The sequence below is a fragment of the Euprymna scolopes genome, chromosome 16 (genome assembly GCF_053919585.1).
Source record: "Euprymna scolopes isolate OS-2025 chromosome 16, ASM5391958v1, whole genome shotgun sequence".
NCBI classification, from domain to species: Eukaryota; Metazoa; Mollusca; class Cephalopoda; order Sepiida; family Sepiolidae; genus Euprymna; species Euprymna scolopes.
Genome location: NC_136497.1, coordinates 55705987 through 55732955, shown reverse-complemented (window position 1 = coordinate 55732955; position 26969 = coordinate 55705987). Strand labels below are relative to the sequence as shown.

The 26969-nt window shown below is 34.2% G+C and overlaps 1 protein-coding gene across 4 annotated transcripts in view; it reads left to right on the top strand.

The window, feature by feature from the left end:
• Window positions 1–26969, top strand: part of LOC145295970 (uncharacterized) — a 295111-nt gene that overhangs the window by 198061 nt on the left and 70081 nt on the right. Inside the window, exon 1 of one of the 4 annotated variants that reach the window (XM_080141897.1) lies at window positions 13867–14040. The exons of 2 other annotated variants lie outside the window; for them this stretch is intronic. In XM_080141897.1, the coding sequence (XP_079998023.1) occupies window positions 14020–14040 (21 nt within the window). In that variant the 5' untranslated portion in view covers window positions 13867–14019. Of the gene's footprint in view, window positions 1–13866; window positions 14041–26969 lie in introns of those variants that run through there. One more of the 4 variants, XM_080141900.1, reaches the window with a different exon arrangement.

Here is a 26969-nt window from a genome sequence, read left to right as displayed (position 1 = left end):
CCCTTTAATTTTTCCTTATCGTTTTGATAATACAATAAAGTTGTATGTAATTTTTATTTCTCATTTTTCATTTAATATTATTGTTTGCTCTTCTTATTAGTGTTGAGCTTTTCTTATCTTAATAAGTTTTGCTTTGTTAAAGATTTACTTTTTGGTAACATTATATATATATATAACGGAACTGTTTGTGTGTATGAGTTCGTTCCCTATGAACTCGGAAACGGCTGGGTCGATTTTTTAAAAATTTCACACGAAGCTACTTAATGTGCCTGTGGGTGTTTTATGTAGTTTTTGTATCAGAATATATCTGATACGTATCAAAAAGTCGAAAGATCTGGTTACAGAAGGAAGTTGCATTTTAATCAAATTGAACACTTTTATACAAGTTAACATTTAACAAGTGCATTTGAGAAGTTTTATCACACCACAAGCAGAAAAAAGCCCAACCTTTAAAATCAACTGTAGGGCGCGTATGAAAGGAATGTTTCTTTTTAGAGCACAATTGAACCAAGGTACTTGACTTTTGTACGTTTAACTTTAATTCAAATGATTATGTAAAAATGATTTCATAAAATCAACAGTTGGTTCTTTGCTAAGACAGGGGCGCGTTCGAAATGAATGTTTCTGTACAATTGAATTATGATACTTGACTTTTGCATTTTAAGCTTTAAGTGAAGTCATTATTTGCAGATAATTTTATAAAATCAACAGTAGATTCTCTACAGTGCAATGTGAATTACAATGTATTGTGAACTAAGTCACTGTGGGGAGGCATGTGAAACTTCATCTTGGTACACTGCGGGAGGGGGGGGAGATTCCCTAACTAGAGCATGCAATTAATCGATTTGATTAAAAAATGGACGATTGCACTGATTTCGATGGCAATAAAAATATGAGATGGTGGAATATTTGTTGATCCGCAATCATTCTCAAACAACTTTGGGCCTCTCTGCTAGTGTGTGTGTGTGTGTGTGTATATATATATATATATATATATATATGTATAATATTACCATGTTACATCCTCGCTTGGAGCCCTATTTCTAAATATACCAGGAAATCAGAAATAATCCACACATCGATGGGAGCATGCGCCAGACGACATTTCGCCGTCCAAATTAATACAAGTTATTACGATTTTAACTTAGAAATGCTGCCTATAGGTTTCGGAGGGGTTACGTCAATTATCGGTACATTTAAACAGTTCACAAAACAACGTTTAACTAGAGAAAGGTAAAGACGACACCTTTGGTTGAAAAACAAAATAAATAAATAAACGTTAACATAATCCTTTTTTCCGAAATGCATCTATATTATAAATCTCACCTGTCTGTTTAAATGTATGTATGTATGTATGTCTAAAACTTTCGACAGCGGTGAAGGATTTTCACGAGATCGGTATCGTTTTGAAGCTCAACCATTTGGACGCTAAATATTGAAAAATTGGCTAAAAACATTAATTTCTTCACCCTCAACTGGACATTTTTCTACAAGGAGTGGTCGATTTTTCACTGATATTTTCGAAAGTCATCCCCTCTTTTCGATTGACTAGGTTTAATTTAAACCTTCGCCACGTTCGGTTTGACGATTGACACAACGGCAAAGACGTCACGCTTTTCTTTTCACGTTCTTTTCCTCCTTTGCAGTACGGGTTCGAGCCTGCCTGCCTGCTGCCATTTTTTTTTTTTTTTTTGCTCAACACACACCTCCAAACAACCGGGCAACGCTGGGCACCCAGGCTAGTAATATATACGAGTCGACGACAATTTTAAATTCCAAAGTCAAGCAATAGGCAAAAAAAAAAAAAAAAAAAATGGAGCAGTTGACAGTCTCTTCCAATGTATAATGTAGATGTATGGGTATACTAAAGCCGATTCATTCGAGGGATTTGTAATTTCTCTTCTTTTTTCGAAACTAGCGTTTCAGCCCGGCGTTGCTCGGGTGTTTGGAGGTGTATGTTGAGCAAAAAAAAAAAAAAGCAGTCAATTTTTTTAACTTTGACCCCTATCATGACCCCTTAACATTTATTGTTTTGGGCTCAAATCAAGTTATTAAGTTAAATCCATGTCCAAGGAACCTATATCTAAAATTTCAAGTGTTTAGACCCAAAATTGTCGGAGGAGTTTGGTAGAGTTCTCAAAGGTCAAATCGTTGAACTTTGACCCTTTAACAGCCAAATTTCTGGCCGCAAACCAATCCCAAATATTTTCCCAAATCTCAGTACCCTGTATATCAAAGTTCGAGTCTATAGACTTAAAATTGACAGAGTTATTGCGTAGGGAAATGTACACAGACACACACAGACATACACACAAAGACACGTTCCCTTATATATATATATATATATATAGAGAGAGAGAGAGAGAGAGAGATAGATAGATAGATTGCCATGTGTTTGCTGGACGGTATTATAACTCTGTGTGTGTGTAAAAAACACTTTATATTTCAAAACTGCTCAAAAAATTCAAAAATACTCATATTTCTATTGTATATCTTCAAATCAATCATCCCGACAAAGTTTTGAAATAATGACAAAACGTTGATAAACATATAAATAATTTTGTTTTTTCCCCTTTTCATTTTTCCATATCTATATAAATAAAACAGTAGATGTATGTATATGCGTGTGTCTGTATGAAAATATTTAACCGATAAGCTCTTAAACTACTAGTCACATAACACTGAAATGAACAGGAAATAGTAATCATACACCAAGGATATTTTATAGTGTAAAATCTTTGTTTGGATGGATTGAATAACCCATACAGGAATATGTCGGCAAGTTTAAATGCAAAATGTTCATTTCAATTTGCCGACATATTTCTATTACTTTTGCGCATGCGCAAATTCATTTATAACTTGAAGTGGTTTAATTTTAAAACTTTCTTATCTATCTGCTGATAGCTCAAACGATAGGGAACGCGGCTGGAGCGCTAAATGTTTTGGTTTCAATTCTAGCTGATGGAATCCAGGTATTTCTTTTTAATCTTTTGAAATCGGTACTATAAATTAGGTACAATATAATATTCAAAAGAGAATTGGTTCTGTAAAAATTGTTAATGAAACCTATATGAAATATGTTCCTTATTAAATTGTAAAGATTTTCTATTCTAAAAGAAGTTTTAAAAAATTTAATCTAAAAAAGTTATTTTAAAGTTTTTGTTAAAGAAAATCAGATTTTCTCATTATTCAGAACTGTATTACAAAGAGGGGGTTGCAAAAAATGAGATGTGGTGTGAGGAGAAATACAAACTGAAACAGAGAGAATATTCAGACCTGTAATAATACAAAGAGGATGTTGCAAAAATGAGTTGTGGTGTGAGGAGAAATACAAACTGAAACAGAGAATATTCAGACCTGTAATAATACAAAGAGAGGAGTTGCAACAATGAGTTGTGGTGTGAGGAGAAATACAAACTGAAATAGAGAGAAGGAGAGTTTTAAAATATAATCTTAAAAAGATAAGATACAAGTTAGAAAAGCATTTCATCCAAGGCTTGAAAATTGTTAAACAAAATGTTTTTACTTTTAAAAACATTATCTTTCATCTAGCAATTAATGATATAGATATAAAATTTTCAATGATTTTTTTTTAAAGTGCAACAGAATGTACATTACATAAAATAAATCCAAGGTAATTTTTTGATTCAATTTAAATTAAATTTTTATACCTTACTTTGTAAAATTTATAAAAGTGCACTTTGAAATAAATAAATTTCAAATTGAATCTTGTACCTTTATTTTTAAAGCCTATAGTAAAAACATTTTGTTTAACAATTTTCATGCCTTGGATGAAATGCTTTTCTAACTTGTTATCTACTTATGCCATTTTTGCCGAGCCATTTTGCATAAATTCATATCCTTCAGTAATTTCATTTTCAAGATGCTTCCCTGGTGCTACCAGATCAGGCTGCCTATTGGCTTTCTGAGACGAAATGCACCTACATCGATTTCTGTTTTTGTTTTCTATTCTATTTTGTAAAACTTAATTATGTTCTACAAAAACAAAACAAAATCAACAGCCCCTTCCCTCCCCCTTTCTTTTTCCTTCCCTACTTCTCGGTCCTGGATATGACCTTAAACTATATCTGATGGTGAGGTCCTAGTTTGCGGGCTTTGGGGAGCGTGGAGCCACCCTTTAATTGCCATTGCTCCCAGGTCCACTCTGACCCAGAGTGGTAGTACCTGTTAGGGTCCCAACTATGGGTTAAATAGAAACTTTTGTGAAAAAAAAAACAAAACAAATATTCTATTAAAAACTTTTTCTTCAAAATCACTGGATCGGCATTAAATGACATAGAAAGGGTTGATATGCCGTAAAACAAAAACAATCAATCAATCAATCAATCCACTGGCCGACACTTTTCAACTTCATATTTGACGACCGTGCGCGTCTGTCCAGTTTAAAAAAGGAAAAGAAGAGAGAGAGAGAGAGAGAGAGAGAGAGAGAGAGAGAGAGAGAGAGAGAATTCTACATGCAATACCAATAGCACGACCTCGATAATACAACACGAGGATGGTTTTTTTTTTATTTCCAAGGAAAAAAGACCAGAAAACTTAAAAACTCTTTCTCTGACAAGAGATTTTAAATCCGAAATTAATTAGAGAAAAATAGAAAAGAAAATTATTTTATTTGCATCTAAAAGCGTGTTTTAAAACTCTCTCTCTCTCTCTCTCTCTCTCTCTCTCTCTCTCTCTCTCTCTCTCTCTCTCTGATTGGTTTGTCTATTTTTTCATTTCTCTATCACTTCAGGGGAGGATATATTTATTCGATTTAAATTTAAGTAATTATTGGACAGCCAACAATTAATCAAATACGCTTTTAATTGTTGGACAGAAAGTAGAAGGATTGTTAAAGACGAGGAAAAACAAACAAACAAACAAAAAATTAGATGAAGTGTTCAACCAAACAACGACATAGATGATCTAGCCATTTTGAGTTAGTTTTGGGGTGACTTCAAGCAGCATAATTACTGTTCCAAACGTCTGTTCCCTTTTCTTTCTTTTTTTTTTTTTTTACAAGGTAGTTACCACTTATCAAGGCCCGGAAGCCACTCAGGGATAAGGGTTATTGTAAGTACAGTACGTTAGTGTGGAGATTTAATAAAGTGTCTACTTAAGGGGGCGGTTCATCAGGAATTTGTTTACGTTGGACTTGAAGACATCCACGTTGTAGTCAGGTGGGAAGCAGGCAGACGGAACAGAGTTCCACAGGCGTGCAGTTCTAAGAAAGAAGCTTTGCTCATGGAATCTACGTTTTGATTTAGGCATAGATAAAGAGTGGGGAACGTTTTTGACAGTGGATTCAGCTAGACGAGTGTTTTTCGTAAAAGATTTGCGAGGGGGGACCAGAGATTGGAGTTCAGACGAGCACCTGCCATGGAAATAACGATAAAACAAAGATAGGCTTGCAATGTCTCTTCTGTGGGAGAGATGTTGCAGGGAAGAGAAAAGGTCACCCTCCAGTAAGCCACGAAGTCTATTTTGTACTCTGTCAAGGCAGGATAGGCTGTTTTTAACAGCTCCTGCCCAGTTTTTAAAGCTTTAATTATTATAATTAAACTTGACGTAACAGTAAAGTCCAAACGGTGAAATCCATTTTGTCGAGAACTGGATTTGTTGAGGGCCATTTGTTTGGTTCAATCAAGTCAAGAATATTGCTTCTAAGTTAGGCAATAATGTCGTGCCCTTCTTAAACTAACGCCTGCGTGATCCAATCTGACGTCTTGGTACAAGCGAGACATGCTGAAATGTCAGACTGCCGATAATAAATGATAGCTCTTTTAAAAAGTATTAGAAAACTAATTAGAAATTCGTTTAAAAAGAAAAGAAAATGGTCCAGTTTATACTGAAACCGAACTTTATTAAGGAAATTAATAAAATAAAAACCAAAAATAAAGTAACAATTAATTTAAAATTAGTTAAGTTGTGTGCTGTTGATGCATTAAAATAAACAAACATTACTTTGCTTTGTGGAATTCGGCCATTTTCTTTTTTCTGTCTTTTTTTTTTAGAGTCAAACATATTTAAAGTATTTTATAATTTTATTACATATTACATTTTTCTTTTATAAACTTGAACATTGTTTTGATGCGAATAAGAAATACGTTTAAACGGAAGTTAAAATCGAAAATGAAGACGTTTCTAGCTGATATTATTTTATGTATGTTTATATATTTGTTTTATGTCAATGTGAATATCAGATAAACACCACTCGATGGACAGGCCTTTATTTTACAAAGGTCTCGATAATGTTTCCTCGGACGTATGAAGCTTGAAGGTCAGAAAAATCACATACACAGAAGTTCACACACATTTTCACACTGACAAAGGTCGCATACGCACAATGTCTTCTGAAATCACACACGCATATTCACATCGGCAGAAAACAAATATATAAACAAACACTTGTGTCTTCTTCAACATTACGAATATTCTACAAACATGATAAGTTTTAACTTTTATAACGAACAAATTTTGCTATAATTTTCATATTTGAATATTTGACCTGATATATACTTAAAAAAACAAACTTTTGCATGTTTTCTGGACCATTTAATTTAATGATTAGAACACACAATCAGTCAACTTCCATGAAGATAAAGACAAAACAGACAAATGCTTTCAAAGTTTAACGTAAACTTTGTATGTATATATATATATATATATATATATATATATATATATATATTAAAAAAATGTATATATGTATAAATATTGTTTAACTTTTATATATATTTAATTTTCAATAAATAAGAATGTAAATATACAAAATACTAATCATAGTGGGGGTGATAAGTAGTCAAATTGATTAATCCTAATCTTATAAATACAAGACTGGTAAAAAATATGCCCATTTTGAATTTGGAAACAGATGAATCTCACAGGTAAGAAATTCATTTTTATAACATGAATAGGTTAGATAAAGTAATTAAAAATAGGAAACTAGATCTAATATTTATAACATGTGTTTCTCCCCCCCCCTAAGATTATGGGAGGTGGTGTTTGATCAACACTGCTGGGGAGCCATGATGTAATATACTGTTTTGTTTTTAAATTTCCGAAACAGTGTTTCATGGTAAACAACTGATGATCCCTTAAAAAATAAATTATTATCGGTACTATAGTGAATTCGAGAGAGCAAGTTTATACAGTGATTGCAGGTGATTGAATGACTTACTGACTAAATGGTTTTCTAACGAATGATAATTTTTTTTTGGTATAGTTTTAAAGGTTAAAAACTTCTAAGACTATATATATATCTGAACAGTTTGCTTTCAAACTGGCTTCCTCGATCTGTCATCACGTGTAACGGACCCCCAAGGTGAGAGACTCATATGTTTAAGACAGCTGCTGCGATGGTAGAGGCAGACGTATTCTGTAGAGGTGTGGCTTCCACCCATATTGTTGCTCTATCAATGCATGTAAGTACATATCTAGCTGGCGATATATATTGTATATACACCATCAAATAGTGGGTGGTAATAGGCCAATGATGTTAATGTGAACTGTCTCGAATATCCCAGACAGTAAAGAGAATAGTGTGTTTCTGTTTTAGTGTGCGGAGAAATTTTGTGTTGTTGATATCGAAGACAGCCTTTTGCCCAAATTTGTATATTTCTGTCCATGTCGTGACAAAAATATCTTGATTTTATTAATTTGGTTGTTGGTGTAGGTCCTAGTTGCGAGATGTTGCGAAACATATCAAAGATTCTCCTGTGTAGCGATTTGGTTATGTAGGATCTAGGAGTAGATGTTGATGTCGCACCAGATGGATGACCCTTGCTTTTCATATGATTTCAAATGACTCTTGTACTTGGCAAGTCATCATCCATTTTCTGTGATTCCTAGATGGCGGGCAAATCACAGGGATCTATGGTCACTGCGCGCATTGATCGAGATAGACAGTCAGCAATTATTAGGTTCGTGCAAAAATAATGTCGTTTTTTTTTATATATAGTTGTAATATCAAAAAGCGACATTATTTTTTGCACCAACCTAATATGTTGTTTTCTTCTCTGATGTACAGCACATCTACAACATATTCCGTGATGATTGATAGGTACCATTGTTGTATACTTGATTTTCATTGGTGTCTTTTTTAAATGCTAGGGACAGTGGTTTATGATCAGAGAACAAAGTAACATTTGTGCTTTCTATTTGTGGTTTGAAATTCAAAACTGCCTGGTATGCCGCTAATAGTTCTCTGTTAAAGGTTGAGTACTACTTTTGGCTCTCTGATAGTTTCTGTGAGTAAAAACTGACAAGGATTGATTCGCCGTTTATTATTTGGTGTAGTGCTGCACCCACAGCATAGTTGGAGCTATCTGTGACTAGGTGATATTGTGTGGCATTTGGATCAAGGTGTGTCAATGCAGATATTTCAGTAAGGATGTCTTATTTTGGCAAATGCCTTCTTTTCCGGTGGGCCTAATTTCAGTGTTTTAGCTGTAGGATTGTGTTTAATGGTTTCAATCAACGCCAGTAGCACATCTGCAACCTGCAGGATTAATTTTCTTTAAAAAATAACCATTCTCAACAGACTCCAAATGAGTGACTTAGAGTCTGTTGGTTCTGGGGAGTTTTTTTTTTATATCTTTAACTTTCCGTGCTCTGCTTAAGTCCTTTAGCACTTATACTGTAGTCCAAAAAATCAATATTGCTTTTATGGAATTGGCATTTGTCAATGGAGACGGAGATTGTAAGTTGGTTTTCCGCAAGAACTTTTCCAAAGTCACTGTGGTGTGTTGTTCTTCTGATTCAGAGAACACAGAATGCCTTCAATGTATACAAAAATGCAGACAATATCCATGAATATGCTGTCTAAAAATCTTTGGAAGGTCAAACTATTGCTTCGCAGACCATATGGCATTATCAGCACAGATTCTTTGAATAGGTATTAGTGATAGGTCTATGGTAGGTTGATTTTTGAAAAAGGCTTTTTTAAAAAAATAAAAATAAAAGAGCTTAAATCTGAGGCTATTTATGTTTGGATCAGGTATCTGCTGTGTTTTGTTAGGTTTTTGAGGTGTCCAAAGTCACCAAACACTCTCCATTTTCCTTGAGTCAATTTTGGAATGAGGCAGATTGGTGATGACCATGGAGATTTGGATGGTTTGATTATACCAATCTTTAAAAATTCCACAAACTCCTGTTTTGCTGTCTCATACTTTTTCTCAGATAGGTGTCGAACCTTGGCATTAATTAGGGCATTATCTCCAGAGTTTATGATGTGAGTTATTCTTATGTTAGATGATTGGGGTTGTTCTCTTCTTGGTCTTGTGAGTTTGGGAAATTTTTGAAAGAGGAACTGTATCCATTCTGGTAGACTGTTATAGTTGTTTACCATTATATTTATATTATATGTTGCCCATGACCTGTCCTCCTTGTATATAACCGTGCATTGTCTCATCCATCAATCTACCATCATTACAGTCCAGAATGAGGCCTAGTGTCTGCAATTACAACAGTTCAAGACTATTAATAGCATAGGCCTGGAATAATAATGTCCAATTTCTCCAAATCTATGGCAACACTTCAAAGGCCAATAATGACCACTATATTTCTGATTCTCTCTCTTCTGAGCACTTGATGCAATGGGAAAAAGGTGGCTGATTAATTTTAATGCATCTAAAATCAAGTTTCTCTCTTTTCATCATAATCGCTCTGACTCCCATCTGGCCCCAATTGAAATGAATGGCTCTTGTCTTGGGGAAGCACCATCTTGACAAGTTTCTGGAACTGACCTTTACTCCTGATCTGAAACAGAGCACTTACATCAAATCTGTTGCCAAGATCACTTGTTGGATCATTCTACTGCTTTAGAACAATGCAATCCTTTATCTGTATAAGAGCCAAGTATGTTCTAGGATAGAGTACTGTTGCCACATCTGGGCAGAACCTGCTTGGCATGCCCTATCTTGCCTTGATAGAGTTCCAAACTGACTTCATAATCTAGTAGGTGATGCCTTTTTTTCTTTCCTGCAACCTCTCTCAGAAAAGAGACGTTGCGAGCCTTATTTTCGTGGCAAGTGCTTATTTGAGCTCCAATCTATTGTCCCCCTTCTTATTAACCTTTCACAAAATACACCCGACCAGCTACAACCACTATCAACAATTTCTCCCACTCTCTAACTGTGCTTAAATCATAATGCAAATTCCATGAACAAAGTTTCTTTCCTAGAACTGCCCACATGTGGAACACTGTTCCATTGGTCTGCTTCCCGACCGATTACAATATGGTAGCTTTCGAATCCAATGTAAACAAGTTTTTGTTAAACCGTATCCATAAATAATCCAATTTCTACCCAATTAACATCATTAACGATTACTACACTACCACTTTACATTCATTAACCTTTATCCTTCAGTGGCTTTCGGACCTTGATAAGTGGCGACTCCCTTGTAAAAAAAAAAAAGAAAAAAAAGGAAGCATTTTATTGTTTCTCCATTTGTCGCTAAATGGTACACAGATATGGAATTAATTGTTAGGTTGGGTGCCAGACTGTGTGGCAGTATCGTTACAGAGGCACCTGTATCTATAACAAAGTTTCTAGTCCGTTGTCCAATTTTAGTAATAACCTCAAATAGTTGCGAACTAGTGGTTGATACTGCAATTCACAATATAGATTTCCCAAAGCTTGTGAGTTAGGTGGGAATGATGTTGAGGTTGACATTATTTTGCAGCTTGATTTTTGTGGCCACTTGCACTATGGCTGGCAGATTTGCAGGTTTGCATGATTTTTCAGCAAAATAAAGGTATCTATGACATACTTCTGATCTTTGATCCTCATAAAAGGCCTTATGTTGTCCTTGGATGGCGCCAGTGGAGGCCGTGTTTCTATTGGCTCTTGTTGGTGGTGGTGTCGTAATATCATATATTTTTCTTTCAAAAATGATAATATTTCGTCCACCAATGTACCGAATTCTACATACTGAAGCGTTTTTAACTACTGCTACAACTGGAGTTATTTCAGTAGTACCTAGATAAATTTGTTGCACACAAGTTCCTCCTTCATGACTATTTTATTAGAAGTTGCCATCAGTTCCTGTAAATACATTAGTGGCTTCCTAGCTATAGTTGTGGCGCCAATCAGTCTGTTGTATAACTCAGGTTTTGATTTTTCATGCGTATTAATCACTACCTTTCTCAGTTCCTTGTAGGTCTTTGAGGTGGTGGGTAGGTGTGAAATTAAGTCATCTATTAACAGCAGCATACATAAATCCTATTTATAAATGTACTTATTTTTATTGTTTTATTTTATTTTGTAATATCTTCCTTCTGGTTTTTACTAGTAAGTTCGATGAGAGTACACTCAGCTCTTACAGCGAATGCAGATTTTTTTTTTTTCTACCGATTTCTGTGTTTTTCTTTTTTCCTCTTTTGGGTTCACAAAAAAGCTCGGATTTTTTTTTTGTCCACCTGTAGGCACGAAAAAGAGTTAGCTGTCCGTATTATTTTGGGTGTAGAAACTTTTCATTGGCTGGAAATTACTTTTATAATGATTTTTTATTTTTTGACCAGAAGAATGGGTGGAACTTGGCTGCGCACCGACGCTTTGAAAGCATTTTGTATTTGGCAGTCAACGAATTAACATCCGGTTGAGTGTGTACTTTCATTTACTAGTTCTCGCAAACCTTTAGTGTTAGGCATTTTAGCCAAATATTTTTGCATGCAATTTTGGGGAATTAATTGGAAGACTGTAAATGCAGGATGGAGACAGATAAATTGCTATATATTTATAATTTTTTTGCTATTTTAGGGGGAGGAGCACCTGTACTTAGGGCTAGAGTTTTTTTTTTGTGCTTTGATTTTAAAAAAAATATATGCCTTTTTAAGCAAAAATAATATTACTTACTTAATTTCCATGTCGAAAATAATAATATATCCCAAAATTACGGAAATTCATGGAGTAGAAAGTTGTTTATAGTTAAAAGTAATGTTTACGGAAAATTGTGTAAAATTGCATTTTTCGTAGATGTTATGAAGTAAACTTTGAAAAGTAGACACACAGAGGAGGAGGAGGACATCATAACTCTAAACGAATATTTTTATGGCTTCCAACATTTCTAACCTATGCTTTTTTTTATTTTTTTATTTTTTTAACTATAAACACAATAGCAGTCGTACTCAATGACTTTTCGTAATATTTGGAAATATCAATATTTTTGACATGGCAGTTATTAATTGCCAATTAAGTAAGTATATTGTTTTCTCTTTTTTTTTTTTACTTAAAAAATTGATCTTTCGACTATCTTAACAAGCGCTTTTTTTTTTCTTTTTTAAATTATTATTGGTAAGTTTCCAGTGCTTTTGTGTGTGTGTGTGTGTGTGTGTGTGTGTGAGTAATACCGAGTAAGACACTAGGTGTGTCAGAAATTTCGTGAAAAATATTGAATAATTCCACCTCGTTTTTCCAAGCTTATAACTCCTCGAAAAATGTAATTCAAGCCCTAATTTTTTTTCAATTAAAGGAGTAAGGACCAAGGTTTCATTAAAAAAAAAAAAAAAACAAAACAAAAAAAAACGAACAACGTGTTTTTTTTTTTTTTAAGTTTTTAAACTTCGGACTTTACAGGTAAATTTCTAAAAAAACACTACTTTTTTGTTTTAAATTTGAATATATTATTTATTGATCATTTATCTTCAATTTGTGATATATAACACTTTGGTGAGTAAATTAATGATTTACTTTTTAATAGACATTTCAAAATGGGAGGCGTGAAATCATTCAACCCCCTGTCTTTCCAAGCTTATAACTACTCGAAAAATGTAATTCGAGCCCTAATTTTTTTTTTTTTTCAATTAAAGGAGCAAGGACCAAGGTTTCAATCAAAAAAAAAAAAAAATAACAAAAGAAAAAACAAACATGGTTTAAAAAAAAAAGTTTTAAACTTCGGACTTTACAGGTAAATTTCTAAAAAAAAACACTACTTTTCTTTTGAATTTGAATATATTATTTATTGATCTTTTATCTTCAATTTGTGGTATATAAAACTTTGGTGAGTAAATTAATTATTTACTTTTTAATAGACACTTGAAAACGGGGGGGGGGGGCGTGAATTAAAAAAAACGTTTGTCTAAAATATTATATTCGGTTTATTGAAAAGAGCATAAAATTTCACAAATTTTGCAAATATCGTAAAAATTGAATCAATAGAAAAATTTTGATAGATTTTTTAAGTTTAAAAATTGAAAAATACTGAGCTCGTAAAATTCAATTAATTTCATTAGTTTAAAAAAAATATTTCTATTACTTTTAAAACAACTTTAATAGTTTATTTTGGAAGTATAATCCGTAAAGAAAATAAACAACCCACTTTTAACAGAGAAATTACGAGTTTTTTAATATTTTATTCGCAGTGTGTGTCTAAGGCACACATTACAATTTTAAGCATTTTTTAGAATTTTTTTTTTTTTTTTTTTACACAGTGATCACCACTTATCAAGGCCCGGAAGCCACTCAGGGATAAGGGTTATTGCAAGTACATTAAGTTAGTGAGGAGATTTGCTGAAGTGTTTACTTAAGGGGGGCGGTTCATTAGGAATTTGTTAACATTGGACTTGAAGACATCCAAGTTGTAGTCCGGAGGGAAGCAGGCAGACGGAACAGAGTTCCACAGGCGTGCAGTTCTAAGAAAGAAGCTTTGTTCATGGAATCCGCGTTTTGATTTAGGCACAGATATAGAGTGGGGGAAATTTTTCAGTGGATTCAGCTAGACGGGTGTTATGCAAACTAAATGAAAAGAAACGATTTCGCCTTAACAGAAGGACTTTAACGCGTACAAATCAGAAATCTAAGAAAGTAAACGGCACAATTTATTGTCTGCATATTTCGGTAAATTCCGTAGTTCGTCGGCAAAACTCGGGGAATTTACCTGGCTCTGCCTGCATATGTACCCGACATTCATGATCGAAAGTTATGGGTGAACACTTTTTCGATAAACACCGTCCAGGGTCTATTTTTTACGAGAGCGATTTCTTTCATAAACACCGTTGAATCAGAGGGCTATATTTACATGGCGAGGAGAAATCTTCTCGTAAGTACAAAAGAAATAAACGTTTTCATTTATTTATTTATTTATGATTTATTATGTTTTCTTTTTTTTTTTTTGTGATCTTGTCGTGTAGTTTAGAAATGTTGATCGGTCCGACGGTACACTAGCTCGAGTTTTACTTATAATACTGCAGCAAGCATACGAACTACGAGTTCGTAATTATTTTAAATTAAAAACAAAACGTTTAAAAACCTCCTTTTCAGCAACTTTTAACATATCCCCTGCATATATTCAATTGCTCGTCATTCCATATATCTAATAAATATTTATAATAATAATAATAATAATAATAATAATGAATTATAGTGAGCAAAGAACGTATTAGAGAGTAAATTCCTATTTCAGCCCCGTAAATTATTCAGAGTGAAATAAGTTGTTGGCATTATTCCCAAACGACTTACTTTAACAAAACCTAAAGCACGTGAAACTCCGTGTACGTATATGACAAACGCCGATACACACACACACACACACACACACACACCCACACACACACACACACACACACACATATATATATATATATATATATATATATATATATATATATATATATAGTCGCGATCTTTATAAACAAGTCAACAAAGTGGCTACCCACGGAAGAACAGTAACTCAAGATTATAATGATATAGTACTTGTAAAGAATAGGTATTCAGAACATTAGCATTTTAGTATTTATTGGTCAAATCGGTTTACGATGCGATAAAAATGTTTAAGAAAAACAAATAGCAGACGGCAATAAGCGTGCAACGGATTATGGTTTACGAATACTTTGGCCCTTCCAAAAAATAAATGCATAAATAAGGTTCAGAAAATTTTTTTTTTTTTAAGAATAAAACATTAGAGTACCAACTACAGACTTATATTAAATCAAAAACTCATGTATTTCTTTGAGAGAAGAAAAAAAAAAAATCGAAAATTCGTCGAGTGTTTTTTTTTTTTTTTTTTTTAGGGCAAAAACTGATAAGTAAAATGTGATCATTTTGAAACTACGGTGATCTATATTTTTTTCACGAACAAGGCTTGACAGCTCACGCGTATGTGTTGTTTTTACGTTTTATAGCCCTTTTATCCATCCATATTACAAAACAGGAAGAAAGGCAAGAGAAACACTGGCTTCCTAACACCGGTTAATGCTTACGTAATGGCAGTCTTTTCAAATGGTATTTTTAAAAAAATTCTTTTATTTAAAAAATACATGGAATATAAATATGGACAAATTCTCATAAATGAAGAATGGAAGCATCCATTGATTATTTTATATAGGTAAGTGATTTTTTTAAATTTATATATATTTATTATATTTAGATTAAGCTAAAATTCCTTGAATTTCGTGAAATCTTTTTTAAAGAAAACCGATTTAAAACACAAATATTGTATATTTTTCGATAAAACTTTTATTTTAAAGTTTGGTCTTTGCTCCTTTTATTGAAAAATAACAGTAAGGTTTAAATTACATTATTCATATTGTTATAAGCTTCGGAAGATACGAGTCTAATTAATCACTCCTTTTTTAATGGCGGCTTCTGACAATCCTACTGGGCCGCCATCTGTGAACTATTTATCTTACCAATCTGTCATAACGTTTTAAGTTTAATTTAAACTATTTTAAAGCGATGTAAATGATTTCACACTTTTTGGTACTTATGCACTTTTGTTACCGTGCTGAAATGATAACGTTATTTAGAAAGCCATTCTCAACATGGGGAAGGTGTGTTGCAGGCCAGAATATAAATACCCTAACTCGCTACAAAAGAAAATAATGAAACGAATGGAAAGAAGGAAACAAATCTCAATTGCTGGATAAAATAAACATGTCATTTATTTTCTGTCGAAAATAAAAGGTTTAGGTGGAATAAGTGTTCATTCAGTCATTGACGACTAACGCGTGGAAAAGAAAGGAATGAAGTAAGGGACAAGAAATGGCAGTCCCTCATGTAGAAAGGGAAAGAGAGAGAGAGAGTGTTGGCCTCAGCAAAACCGTGCGTTCATGGTGGTACTCGTCCATGTGGAAATGTCTTCAAGCCGTGGACGCGAAACTTGCCTGGTTGACGAACCCAGGCAAAAAGGGAAGAAAAAAAAGGAAGTTGAATGGTGTTGTTGACTTTTCTATCGGGATGAGTGTTCTGACTGCGCATGTCTAGAATTCCTTTCAGGGGAAGTGACGTTTCCCATGTGTGTGTACATGTGCGCATGTTAGCGTGTGTGTGTATGCACAAGAATGTGAGTTTATATACGTGAACGTGAATATATGTATGTGTCTGTGCGTATGTGCATGCGTACATGTGGATGTGTATATGCGAGGAAAACCTGTTCGAACAAGACTCCCCCACCTGGGGGAGAGAAAAAAATATATATATACAAGAGAAACGTATTTCGTTTTTATTTTTTTTATGTATATGTATATATTTTTTTAATAAGTTATGTATTGTTTGAAATGTTTTGGCCAATGAACTTTTCGACCAGTTTTTATGGTGTGTTGTCTTTTGTAATTACTTTGTCCGTTTCTGAGTGTGTATGTTCTTATATTAGACTAGGAGAAATGTGTAATTGTTCGTCTTTGAATGCAGGTTTAAGTCTGTCTATTGCAATAGTGTCTGTTTTATCTCTTTTTAAAATGGTAAAATACTTTTCACTTCTGTCGAGAACTAGATAAGGTCCGGAATAATTGGGACAGTGGTTTTTTGACTGCGTTGTTCCTGATAAAAACATATTTACAGGTGTGAATATCGCTTGGAACGGAAATGTTTGTGTCTGGCTTTTTGGTTGGAGTGAATTTTAATCGTGACATTTTATGTTTTAAATCCGTCACAAAAATTGTCGTTGGAGAAATGTCTGTATTGTTTTTGCAGAATTGTCCTGGTAAAATCAGTGCTGATCCGAAAACTAATTCTGCAGGTGTGCTCTGCAAATCTTCTTCACAGTGTTCCGAATTGCTAGGAGAATGAGTGGCAAATTGTCTGACCAGTCTGATTTGTTTTCGTTCATAGCCAAAGATGCTTTTAATTGTCTATGAAATCGTTCCACCATACCGTTTGTGCAAGGATGGTAGGCAGTAGTCTTAATTTGCTTTGTTCCCAACGAATGGTTGAATTCAGTGAAAAGAGTTGATTGAAACTGTGAGCCCCTGTCTGTTGTGATTATGGAGGGCACTCCGAAAATCGCTATCTAATCTTGTAAAATCGCTCTGGCTATTGTTGCAGCTGATATCTTTCACTGGTATTGCTGTCGGCCATCTGCTGAATCTATCAACTATAGTAAGGATGTGGGTGTGTCCTTTTGAAGTGGGCAAGGGTCCAACCAAGTCGATATGAGCATGAGTAAACCTAGCGTCTGGTACACTGAAAGTTCCTGAAGGTGATTTTGTGTGCCTTTTTTTGGCAAGGAATGCAAGTTTTAGTCTAACTACGGATGTCCGTATTCATATTTGGCCAAACAAAACGTTCCACTATTAATTTCACAGTGGCACGTTTTTCTGGGTGGGACAAATTGTGGAAGTACTGGAAAATTTGTCGTCTGAGGCTGGGTGAAATATAAGGGTGAGGGTGTTTTTGTGAAATCACGCAATAGAAATTTATTGTTCCAAATGGTATCGGCATTTCTTTTAGCTTCAGTGAAGTTTTGTCCATTATAGCTGGGAGCATGGTATCGGTTAATTGCTATTGTGCTATTAATTCCATACTTAGTGGAGTGGAATTTACAGAAGCAATTGTTGCACGAGATAAAGCATCAGCTACAACGTTTTCTTGTCCTTTTACATACCGTATATCGGTAGAATATTGGGCTATAAAGTCCAGATGTCAAATTTCTCGTGGACCATATTTGTCGACGTGTGTGTAGAGCAAATGTTAGAGGTTTATGATCCGTATAAATGGAAAATTTTCTGCCTTCGAGGACATATTTAAAGTGCTTAATTGCAAGGTAAATTGCAAGTAACTCTCTCGAGAAAGTGCTATATTTGGTGTGTGCTTTGTTTAACTTGGCAGAGAAGAATGAAATAGAGGTCATTTTTTTTGTCAGAAATTTGGTGAATGACAGCTCCTACTGCTATTTCCGATGCGTCCGTCGTAAGTGTAAGTTCTGTTGTATCGCTATCTTGGATATATGTAAGTTTGCTGAAGTTTGCGAAAGCAGTTTTCGATTATTCAAAGGCCTGTAGTGCAGGTCCTTCCAAAACTAACTGTTGGTTTTTGGTTCGTTTTTTTAACAAGTCCGTTAAAGGTGCGAGTAATGTGGAACAGTTCGGCAAAAAGCGTCGATAATAGTTAATTATGCCTACAAAACGACGTACTTGTCTGACAGATGTCGGTAGAGGGAAATTTGAGGCAAAGGGGAGATTCCATCCTTGTCAATTAAATGACCGAGAAATTGAACTTCCTGGTGACCAAAAACACATTTATCAGTGTTTAGTTTAAGACCGAAATGTGACAGTTTTTCGAAAATTTGTTCCAGGTGTAGCCGGTGTTCTTCGAGGTTTCTGCTGGCGATTAAAACATCGTCCACATATGTGAATATGAACAGCAGACCTCTGAAAACTTTTTCAATCAAACGCTGGAAAGTTTGACAGGCGTTTCTCAACCCGAAAGGCATCCTTAGGAACTCATAAAGGCCAAATGGTGTGGTTAGTGCGGTTTTATGGATGTCTTCTTCCGCGACTGGAATTTGCCTTTACGAGGTCCAGTTTGGAGAAAATTGTGGCGCCTTCGAGTCCATTGGCGAAGTCATGGATGTGGGGGATAGGATATCTATCCGGAACTGTTTTCCTGTTTAAGTGTCTAAAATCTCCGCACGGGCGCCATGTGGTGTTGTCAGCTTTCTGCACCATGTGGAGTGGTGATGACCAAGCACTTTTCGAGGGCCGTATTATTCCCATGTGGAGTAGGTTTTGAAACTTGGATTTTGCCAATTTGTATTCGGTTTCAAGCGTCTGGGGGTTGAATAGATGGGCGGTCCTGTGGTCTTAATATAGTGCTTAGCGCTATGCTTCATGGGGTCTGTGTTTTTAAACGGCTGGGAAAGTTGAGGAAATTTTTGGAGTAACCGGTGGACGTGTAAATCTTTGGGTAGGGCAGCGCTGATTCTGGTGGTTAAAAATTTTGAGGTAGTTCCTTGCACTGAAATCTTTGTTTCGTTGTCTGTCAATGTGTGATGTGTCATGTCGGCAGATAGGTTGAAATGGGCTAAAAAGTCTGCTCCCAAAATTGGAGTGGTCACGCTGGCTATGGTGAAATTTCAGAAAAAATTCCTTCACATTCCTAGGTTTAAATTTAAAGTTTTCTCACCAAAAGTGGGTATTTTCATATGGTTGGCGGCTTGTAGGCTGAAAAATTAAGTCCCTGTTGGGTGGCTATGCGGTGTCGGTATGACACTGATTTCCGCTCCGGTCTCTATTAAAAAGTTATATCCGTGAATTTTGTCACGGATATAAAACAGACAACTTTTTTTTTGTGCTTCGTCGTCGTTACTGGCTGGAAGGTTCGTTTCTCTTTGCTGGTTTTTTGAATGCGCAGTGCATTTTCTTGCGTCAACGCCAAATCTCCTGTGGTAGAAACAAACATCTTGTCTATCTCGTGATGTGGACCGGTTCCTGCTTAAACTTCTTTGTCTGTAACTTCGTCGCATGTCGTTGTGGTTTCTGGGATAATGTTGACGCGTTTGAAGTGCGTCAGCTAGCTGCTTTGAAAGCTTTTCAACCGCTGACTTTAGTTGTAGGAGTCTGTCTGTTGAAGTTCCATTTTGGTTTTTATTTTTATTTTGTGCGCGGTTTGAAAATGTTCCTCCTCGTGGTCGACTCGAAGTTTGTTTTTTTTGTTTTTTTTTACACTGCGCGTTTCGTTCAAAAGCATTCATTTCATTTTAAAATAATGGGGTCACCATCGTTTGTTGCAGGCCAGAATATAAATACCCTAACTCGCTACAAAAGAAAATAATGAAACGAATGGAAAGAAGGAAACAAAACTCAATTGCTGGATAAAATAAACATGTTTATTTTTTGTCGAAAATAAAAGGTTTAGGTGGAACAAATGTTCATTCAGTCGTTGATGACTAACGCGTGGAAAAGAAAGGAATGAAGTAGGGGATGAGAAATGGCAGTCCTGCATGTAGAAAGGGAAAGAGAGAGAGAGTGTTGGCCTCAGCAAAACCGTGCGTTCATGGTGGTACTCGTCCACGTGGAAATGTCTTCAAGCCAAGAGCTGTGGACGCGAAACTTGCCTGGTTGACGAACCCAGGCAAAAAGGGAAGAAAAAAAGGAAGCTGAATGGTGTTGTTGACTTTTCTATCGGGATGAGTGTTCTGACTGCACATGTCTAGAATTCCTTTCAGGCGATGTGACGTTTCCCATGAGTGTGTATGTGTGTGTACGTTAGCGTGTGTGTATATGCACAAGAATGTGAGTGTATATACGTGAACATGAATATATGTACGTGTCTGTGCGTATGTGCGTGCGTACATGTGGGTGTGTATATGCGAGGAAAAAACCTGTTCGAACAAGATTCCCCCTTGCTTTTAGAAATTTACCTGTAAAGTCTGAAGTTTAAAACCTTTTTTTTTTTAAAACCACGGTGTTTGTTTTTTCTTTTGTTATCTTTTTTTAAATGAAACCTTGGTCCTTGCTCCTTTAATTGAAAAAAAAATTAGTGCTTGAATTACATTTTTCGAGTAGTTATAAGCTTGGAAAGACGGGGTGGAATTATTCAATATTTACACGAAATTTCTGACACACCTAGTGAACCTCAAATATAAATAAGTATCTCCGAGAACGCAAAAATATATAATAACGAAATAAATAACCCCAAAATATAGAAAAAGTGAAACATTTATTTTATAAAAAAATATAATTTTAATGTTTTAATATTATTTCCTTTAAATGAGTGATTTATAAGTGAAAATAAAATGTAAAAAACATGAAACATTTATAGATTGTTTTTAGAATTATTGGTTTTTTTCCTGTACGAGTGTATAATGTAGCAACATATACTTATTTTTTGTTTTTATTTATTTATTTTTTCACAATAAGATTGTATAAAAAATATTAAAATATAATTTTAGCAAAATGTAACAAAATAGAATTTAAAAAATATGAAACATTTATAGAGATTTAAGAATATTTTTTTACACAGTTTTTTTTTTTCACAGTAAGATTGTATAAACATATATCAACATGATTTTTGGTTTATCAATAGAGCAAAATATAATTTTAATATAGAAGTTTTTATTTATTTATAAAAGTTTATAGAAATTTTTAATAATAAATTTATAGAAATTTTTAATATTGTTTTTTTTTTTTTTTTTTTTTTTTTCAATGAGTGATACGATTTATTGACTGACCCCTGTTCGACTGACACACGCCCTTTATCGACCGTTCTTGAAATTAAAATACACACAAGAAGAAGAAATGACACAGAAGAAGAAAAGCTATAATTTAATATAGGGAGGGGGGATAGGTGTTGGCGCTTTAGACTGAGTTATCTCTTTGTGGCATGTTTTAAAAATCTACCGTCAGCGCGCCGTCATAAAAACATGTTTTTCCACTGTAAAAAAAAAAAAAAGTGCTAGATCAAATTGTGATTTTTTTTTTTTTTTTTTTTTTTTTCAGAGAACTTCAGTCCATGATGGATACATACACTATAACTTTTTTCGATATTTTCATTTTTTAATATCTTGATTTAAACTGTACAAGTACCAAAATCCCATTTTTACTTGATATTTAATTTTTATTTAAAAAAATATTCTAGTAAATTAAAAAAAAATATTCAAATAAAAGATTTTTAGCAAAATGAATGTTGACAACTCAGACGGTGTCAGGCCAAAACCTCGTATTGATGTAAAAATGTTCCGCTTACCAAACCAAACTTCCTGTTTTAGTCTTCTTCTTCTTCTTCTTCTTCTTCTTCTTTCTTCTATCTGCATCTATCTTCATATTCTTCTTCTAATCTATTTTCTATCTTTTTCTTATCTTCTTATTCTTGCATAGATACATATAATAAAATAGATGCAATTACCCCCTCTCCTCCCCCTCCCAGAAAAAAGTTTTATCTTTGCAAACCCATATGCCACATACAAATTCAATATGATCAGACAATTATAGGCACAGCCAAAAAATGAAAGAAAAACCAAGCTGTTTTTTAAAACCAAATTAAAATCTATTAAAATCCATTATTCTTGAGCAACTTTTTTTCCCCAGAAAGATAAAAACCTGAATTTTATCACATGAAAAGCAGAATAATATTAAACTATTTTTAATAGAATTTTAATTTTTAAATTTTCCAGAAAAACGCCATTCACCACTATTTTTGACTCGATAGATAACCCCTATAAATATTTTTTAAAAGGTTTTTGAATCAATTATTATTTTATTTTATTTTTTTTTTGTCTAAACAAGATTTAGGATTGTTTGCTAGTAGAGTATGCAAAAATATTATAACATAAGTACCTAAATTTCAAATAATTTCTATCTTTTCTCTTACTCTATAGATTTCATGTTGCGAAATTAAAAAATCTAAAATTTAATGATAGTTTGGAAGAAACTACAGTAGCTTTTACAGGACTAATGAAGTTCATTTAATCCTGTAAATTTCCATGTAGTTTTTACGTTTGTTTTGACAATTAAGTGAAAAATCAACTTTTTAAGGGTTTAATTCTTTTTTCACAAGCAATATATATATATATATATATATATATATATATATATATATATATATATATATATATTTGTTGCCTACATAACCCCTGAAATTAAGCAACAATGAGGCTGGGCAGTATCAGATGAGTGACCACTTTGGAAATGCTAGGCGTCGTATCTATTGAAGACAACTCCTGCATCTAGTATCATGCTTGGTCATTCTTGACTCTGTCTTGCCATCAGAACCTAATGTTTCTGGACAAGATAGTGTGGTAGATGCAAGTCCTCCACACTTAAACTAAGTCAAGCACAATTCACAGCAAAAAGGAAAAGGGGGAGATAACAACTGTTTGTAAATATGAACACATTTGTTTGTAAGCCTTATGGTCTACTGTAGCTGAGGTAATATCATGTAACGACAAATTGCCAAAAAAAAAATATTGTATTTTTAGCAAAATGCGCAGTTATTCATCCATTCTGTTTTTTTCTTTTTTAGTATCGATTCTTTAAAGCATTTTCTATTTAATGGTATATTAGCAATATTGGGCTCACTAAAAGAAAATTATTAATTATCTTTTCAAAGATATGAAAGTAGTGTTTTTTCATAAGAATGATGGAATATATATATATTTTTTTTTTTTTTTGCTAATCTGAAAGCTAATTATTATTAACATATTGAAAGAATTTCACACTTCAAAAGATGAAAAATTAAACACATTCAAAATTCGGATTTTTAACCTTAAAATCTGATACGTGCACAAGTTTTTTTGTTTTTTTTTTACCTACAATCCTCAGTCTCCCCACAATACGATATATTTTGTTCAGTTTCGGCTGATTATTTTAAGAATATTTGCAACCACAAATAAAGGGAGGGGTTGTAGACAATATATATATATATATATATATATATCGATTATGAAAGAAACAAGTGTACTGTTATAAAGTTCATTCTTCATTTAATAAGCTGTGAAAATTTTGCATTGATTAGATAATTACTTGATTTTTGGTAGATTTTTTAAAGAGCGACTCCATCAAAAAATACTTACTCACTCCCTCCTTCCGTTTTCGACGTGCCTAGACTATTAGCCACTATTTGTTGCCAGTTTTGCGTAACTTATCTTTCACATGATCTATTATCAAACAATCTTATATTAATTCCTAGGACCGTCACATTCCAAATTAATACACATTTAACGCCATTCACTCACTGAATGTTTTTTTTCTCATCTTCTCTTCACTGTAACCTGGAAATCTCCTACATTAGGAACAGCTTTGGTGCTTGTGCAGTTTACCAAACACATTAAAAAACAAAGATATTGAAAAAGAACTATATTGTACAAAGCCGTTATAGAATAAAGTTCTCATTAAAAAAATCGCTAAATTTGATCAAGTTTTTTCTTTTTTAGAGAAAAATCAAATTTTAATGAGATCGATTGTATCGCGCCCATCTTAGCTATTTCTGCGGCCGAGATGGGGGTGCCTTTAAATGAAAAGTAATTAACAAAGGATTAAATGAAAAGGATTAAAAAAAAAGGACAGAGAAACTCTGTAAAATAAGTGAAAAAAACCCTAAAATATTTATCTAGGTATTTTTTCTGCCCATGTTTCAAAATAATCTCATCAAATTTTAACAAACTTTAAGGGATGATTGGAGTTACCACTGTTGACGCCCCTCCCCCTCTCGTCGTCCGCGAAAATAGCCAACATGGCCATGATAAGATCAGTTTGATTTTCCTCTGTAAAAAAAAAAAAAAAAATTACTTGATCAAATTAAGCAATTTACATAACGGGTACGTACAATATAGTTCTTTTTCAATATCCTTGAGTTTTTTTTATGTCTTTTGCACAAGCACCACAGCTTTTAACGAGATATCGTCAGTGTTTAGTTTTTCTTCACATACATTTCCCGTTAGTCCTTTCTACAACACAGTTTGAATTAACGGACTCTCCCTGGCCGAGTTCTGGTTAGATCTGCTTGGCTGTTAGATTACTGGGAATTAATGAATAATGGATTTTGTGCTTTCAGAATGGTTATAAACCATTTCCAATCACATTATCACATTGCATCGTCCAGCGACAACATTATGTTAAATGTTACCCTGGCAGGATGGCCTTTTCCTGGAAAATCTATATTTCAACGATGCTTTGTTTACATTTGTTCTGTATGGTCGTACGTCTAAACAATGTTATATAAATGTGGGTGTACTTCAGAGGTCTATCCTTGGACCTTTATTATTTCTAATATTCATAAATGACCTCCCTCATAAAATTGTCTCTGAGATGTGTATATTTGCTGATGACACCACACTCTGTAATAGGCACAAGGGGAAAACAAATGAACACAGATCTAAGGAAATGGCAGAAACACGAGAGGAAGACCTCCAATTAGTAGTGGAATGCGGACAAAAACGGATAGTCACATTCAGTACTGCCAAGACTAAGCTTGTTTCCTTCAATAATTACAAAAATCCTTCTCAACCACCAATAGCTATGGCTAAAGATATATTACTTGAAAGTATTTCTTTCAAACTCCTTGGCTTAATCTTCGTAGGGAATATGAGTTGGAACAGATACATCGAGAGCATTGCCAGGGCCACTGCGAGGAAGGTGGGCTCTCTCTACCTTGCTAGAAAGTTACTTATGCCTGAAGGTATCCTGTACTTCTAGAGGGCTACCATTCGCCCATGTATGGAGTATTGTTGTCACATTTGAGCTGGTGCATTTACTACTAGTGTCTTGCTCCTGGACAAGGTTCAAAAGAGAGTTGCCAGCTTGATAAGTCCTGAACTATCATCTAAGCTTCAGCCTCTGTTCCAGCGACGAAATTTTGCATCCCTCTGCCAGTTCTACAAGTATTTTAATGGTGGATGCTCCGACAAACTACAAGCCCTTGTACCCCCTCGACGTAAATACCCCTGACAAACGCAACAAGCAGCTAAATCCCACCCCTACACAGTAGAGATCTCTAGGTGTAAGAAAACCTTCTACTCTAATAGTTTCTTTCCCAGAACTGCTAGACTTTGTAACTGCCTTCCGAGTTTCTGCGTTCCCAACTGTACTGACATGCAGAAGTTCAAATGTAATGTGATCAGACATATTGCTGCTCAACTCCCCCCCCCCAAAAAAAAAGCATAGCTTTTTTTTTTTTTTCTTTTTTTTTTTTTTTAAATTTTAAATTAGTTTCCAATGAAAAGATGCTTTTAGAATTAGGAGGAAATTTTTCCAACAGAAGCAAGTGATTCTCTTTTAGCTTTATATACTGCTCCCCTCCTCCCAAGCAAAGAAATGGTACTATGTTTTAACTACGGCAAGAACAACAGCATATTCTTTTCATTGTTTTGAGTGATGTGGTTCTCGGTTGATTAACTGTGTCGGATATATACTCGAGAGTCAAAACAATGAAAAGAATATGCTGCTGTCATAGCCCTAGCTATAACATCACAATCTAGACTACATTGTCTAATTGTATTATTACGATTGCTTTGAAAATATAAGTGTTTGAATGCTTGTAGTATAATTAGAAGGGGGTGACGATGATTTGTGACATTCTCAATGAAAGAGATTTTGTGTTTACTTGACATGTAGGACAGTAGTGTGAGAGAAAACATCGTTTGTCTGCTTAGAACCCAAGTTTCACATTTACTATGTGAAGTCGATTTACCCGTGTAGTGTCAGTGCAAACAACTGAAAGGTCGGAATCTCGAGAGTGATACAAATTGCAAATAAAAATTTTATTTCTGAAACATTTGGAATCAAGGACTTTGGAGAACACAGTAATACCCCGGGATACGGCATTAAAAATTAGTAACAAAACACGGTACAGTATATAATACACATGTACATAATCAAATAACATTATAAATAACACTGTAAGGCAGAGCAAATACAGTAATCAGGGGCCGGAAAAACATCATATTCCACATTGTAACCTGGAAAAAAAACAAACGTATCCTAGGACCACCGTATCCCGGGGGTCTAATGTATTAAAGAAATAAAACTTTCTGGGAGAGAGAAGGATAAAAAAAAATGTGACAAACCAGCAGGAATGCACTTTCGGACAGAAGTGTGACAGACTAATGAAAACGCACTTTGAAATTGAAGCGTGACAGACCAACAAAAGTGTACTTTCAAGCTGAAACATGAGATTAACCAACAAACAATGACTCCGATAGAAAATCAAGAATACATGGAGAAACCTAATATAATCAGCTTCCGAAGAGACACAATTTGTAGATGAGCAAATATATGCATTCCACCAGCTTACGCCTTGAAATATTGATTTTAAGAA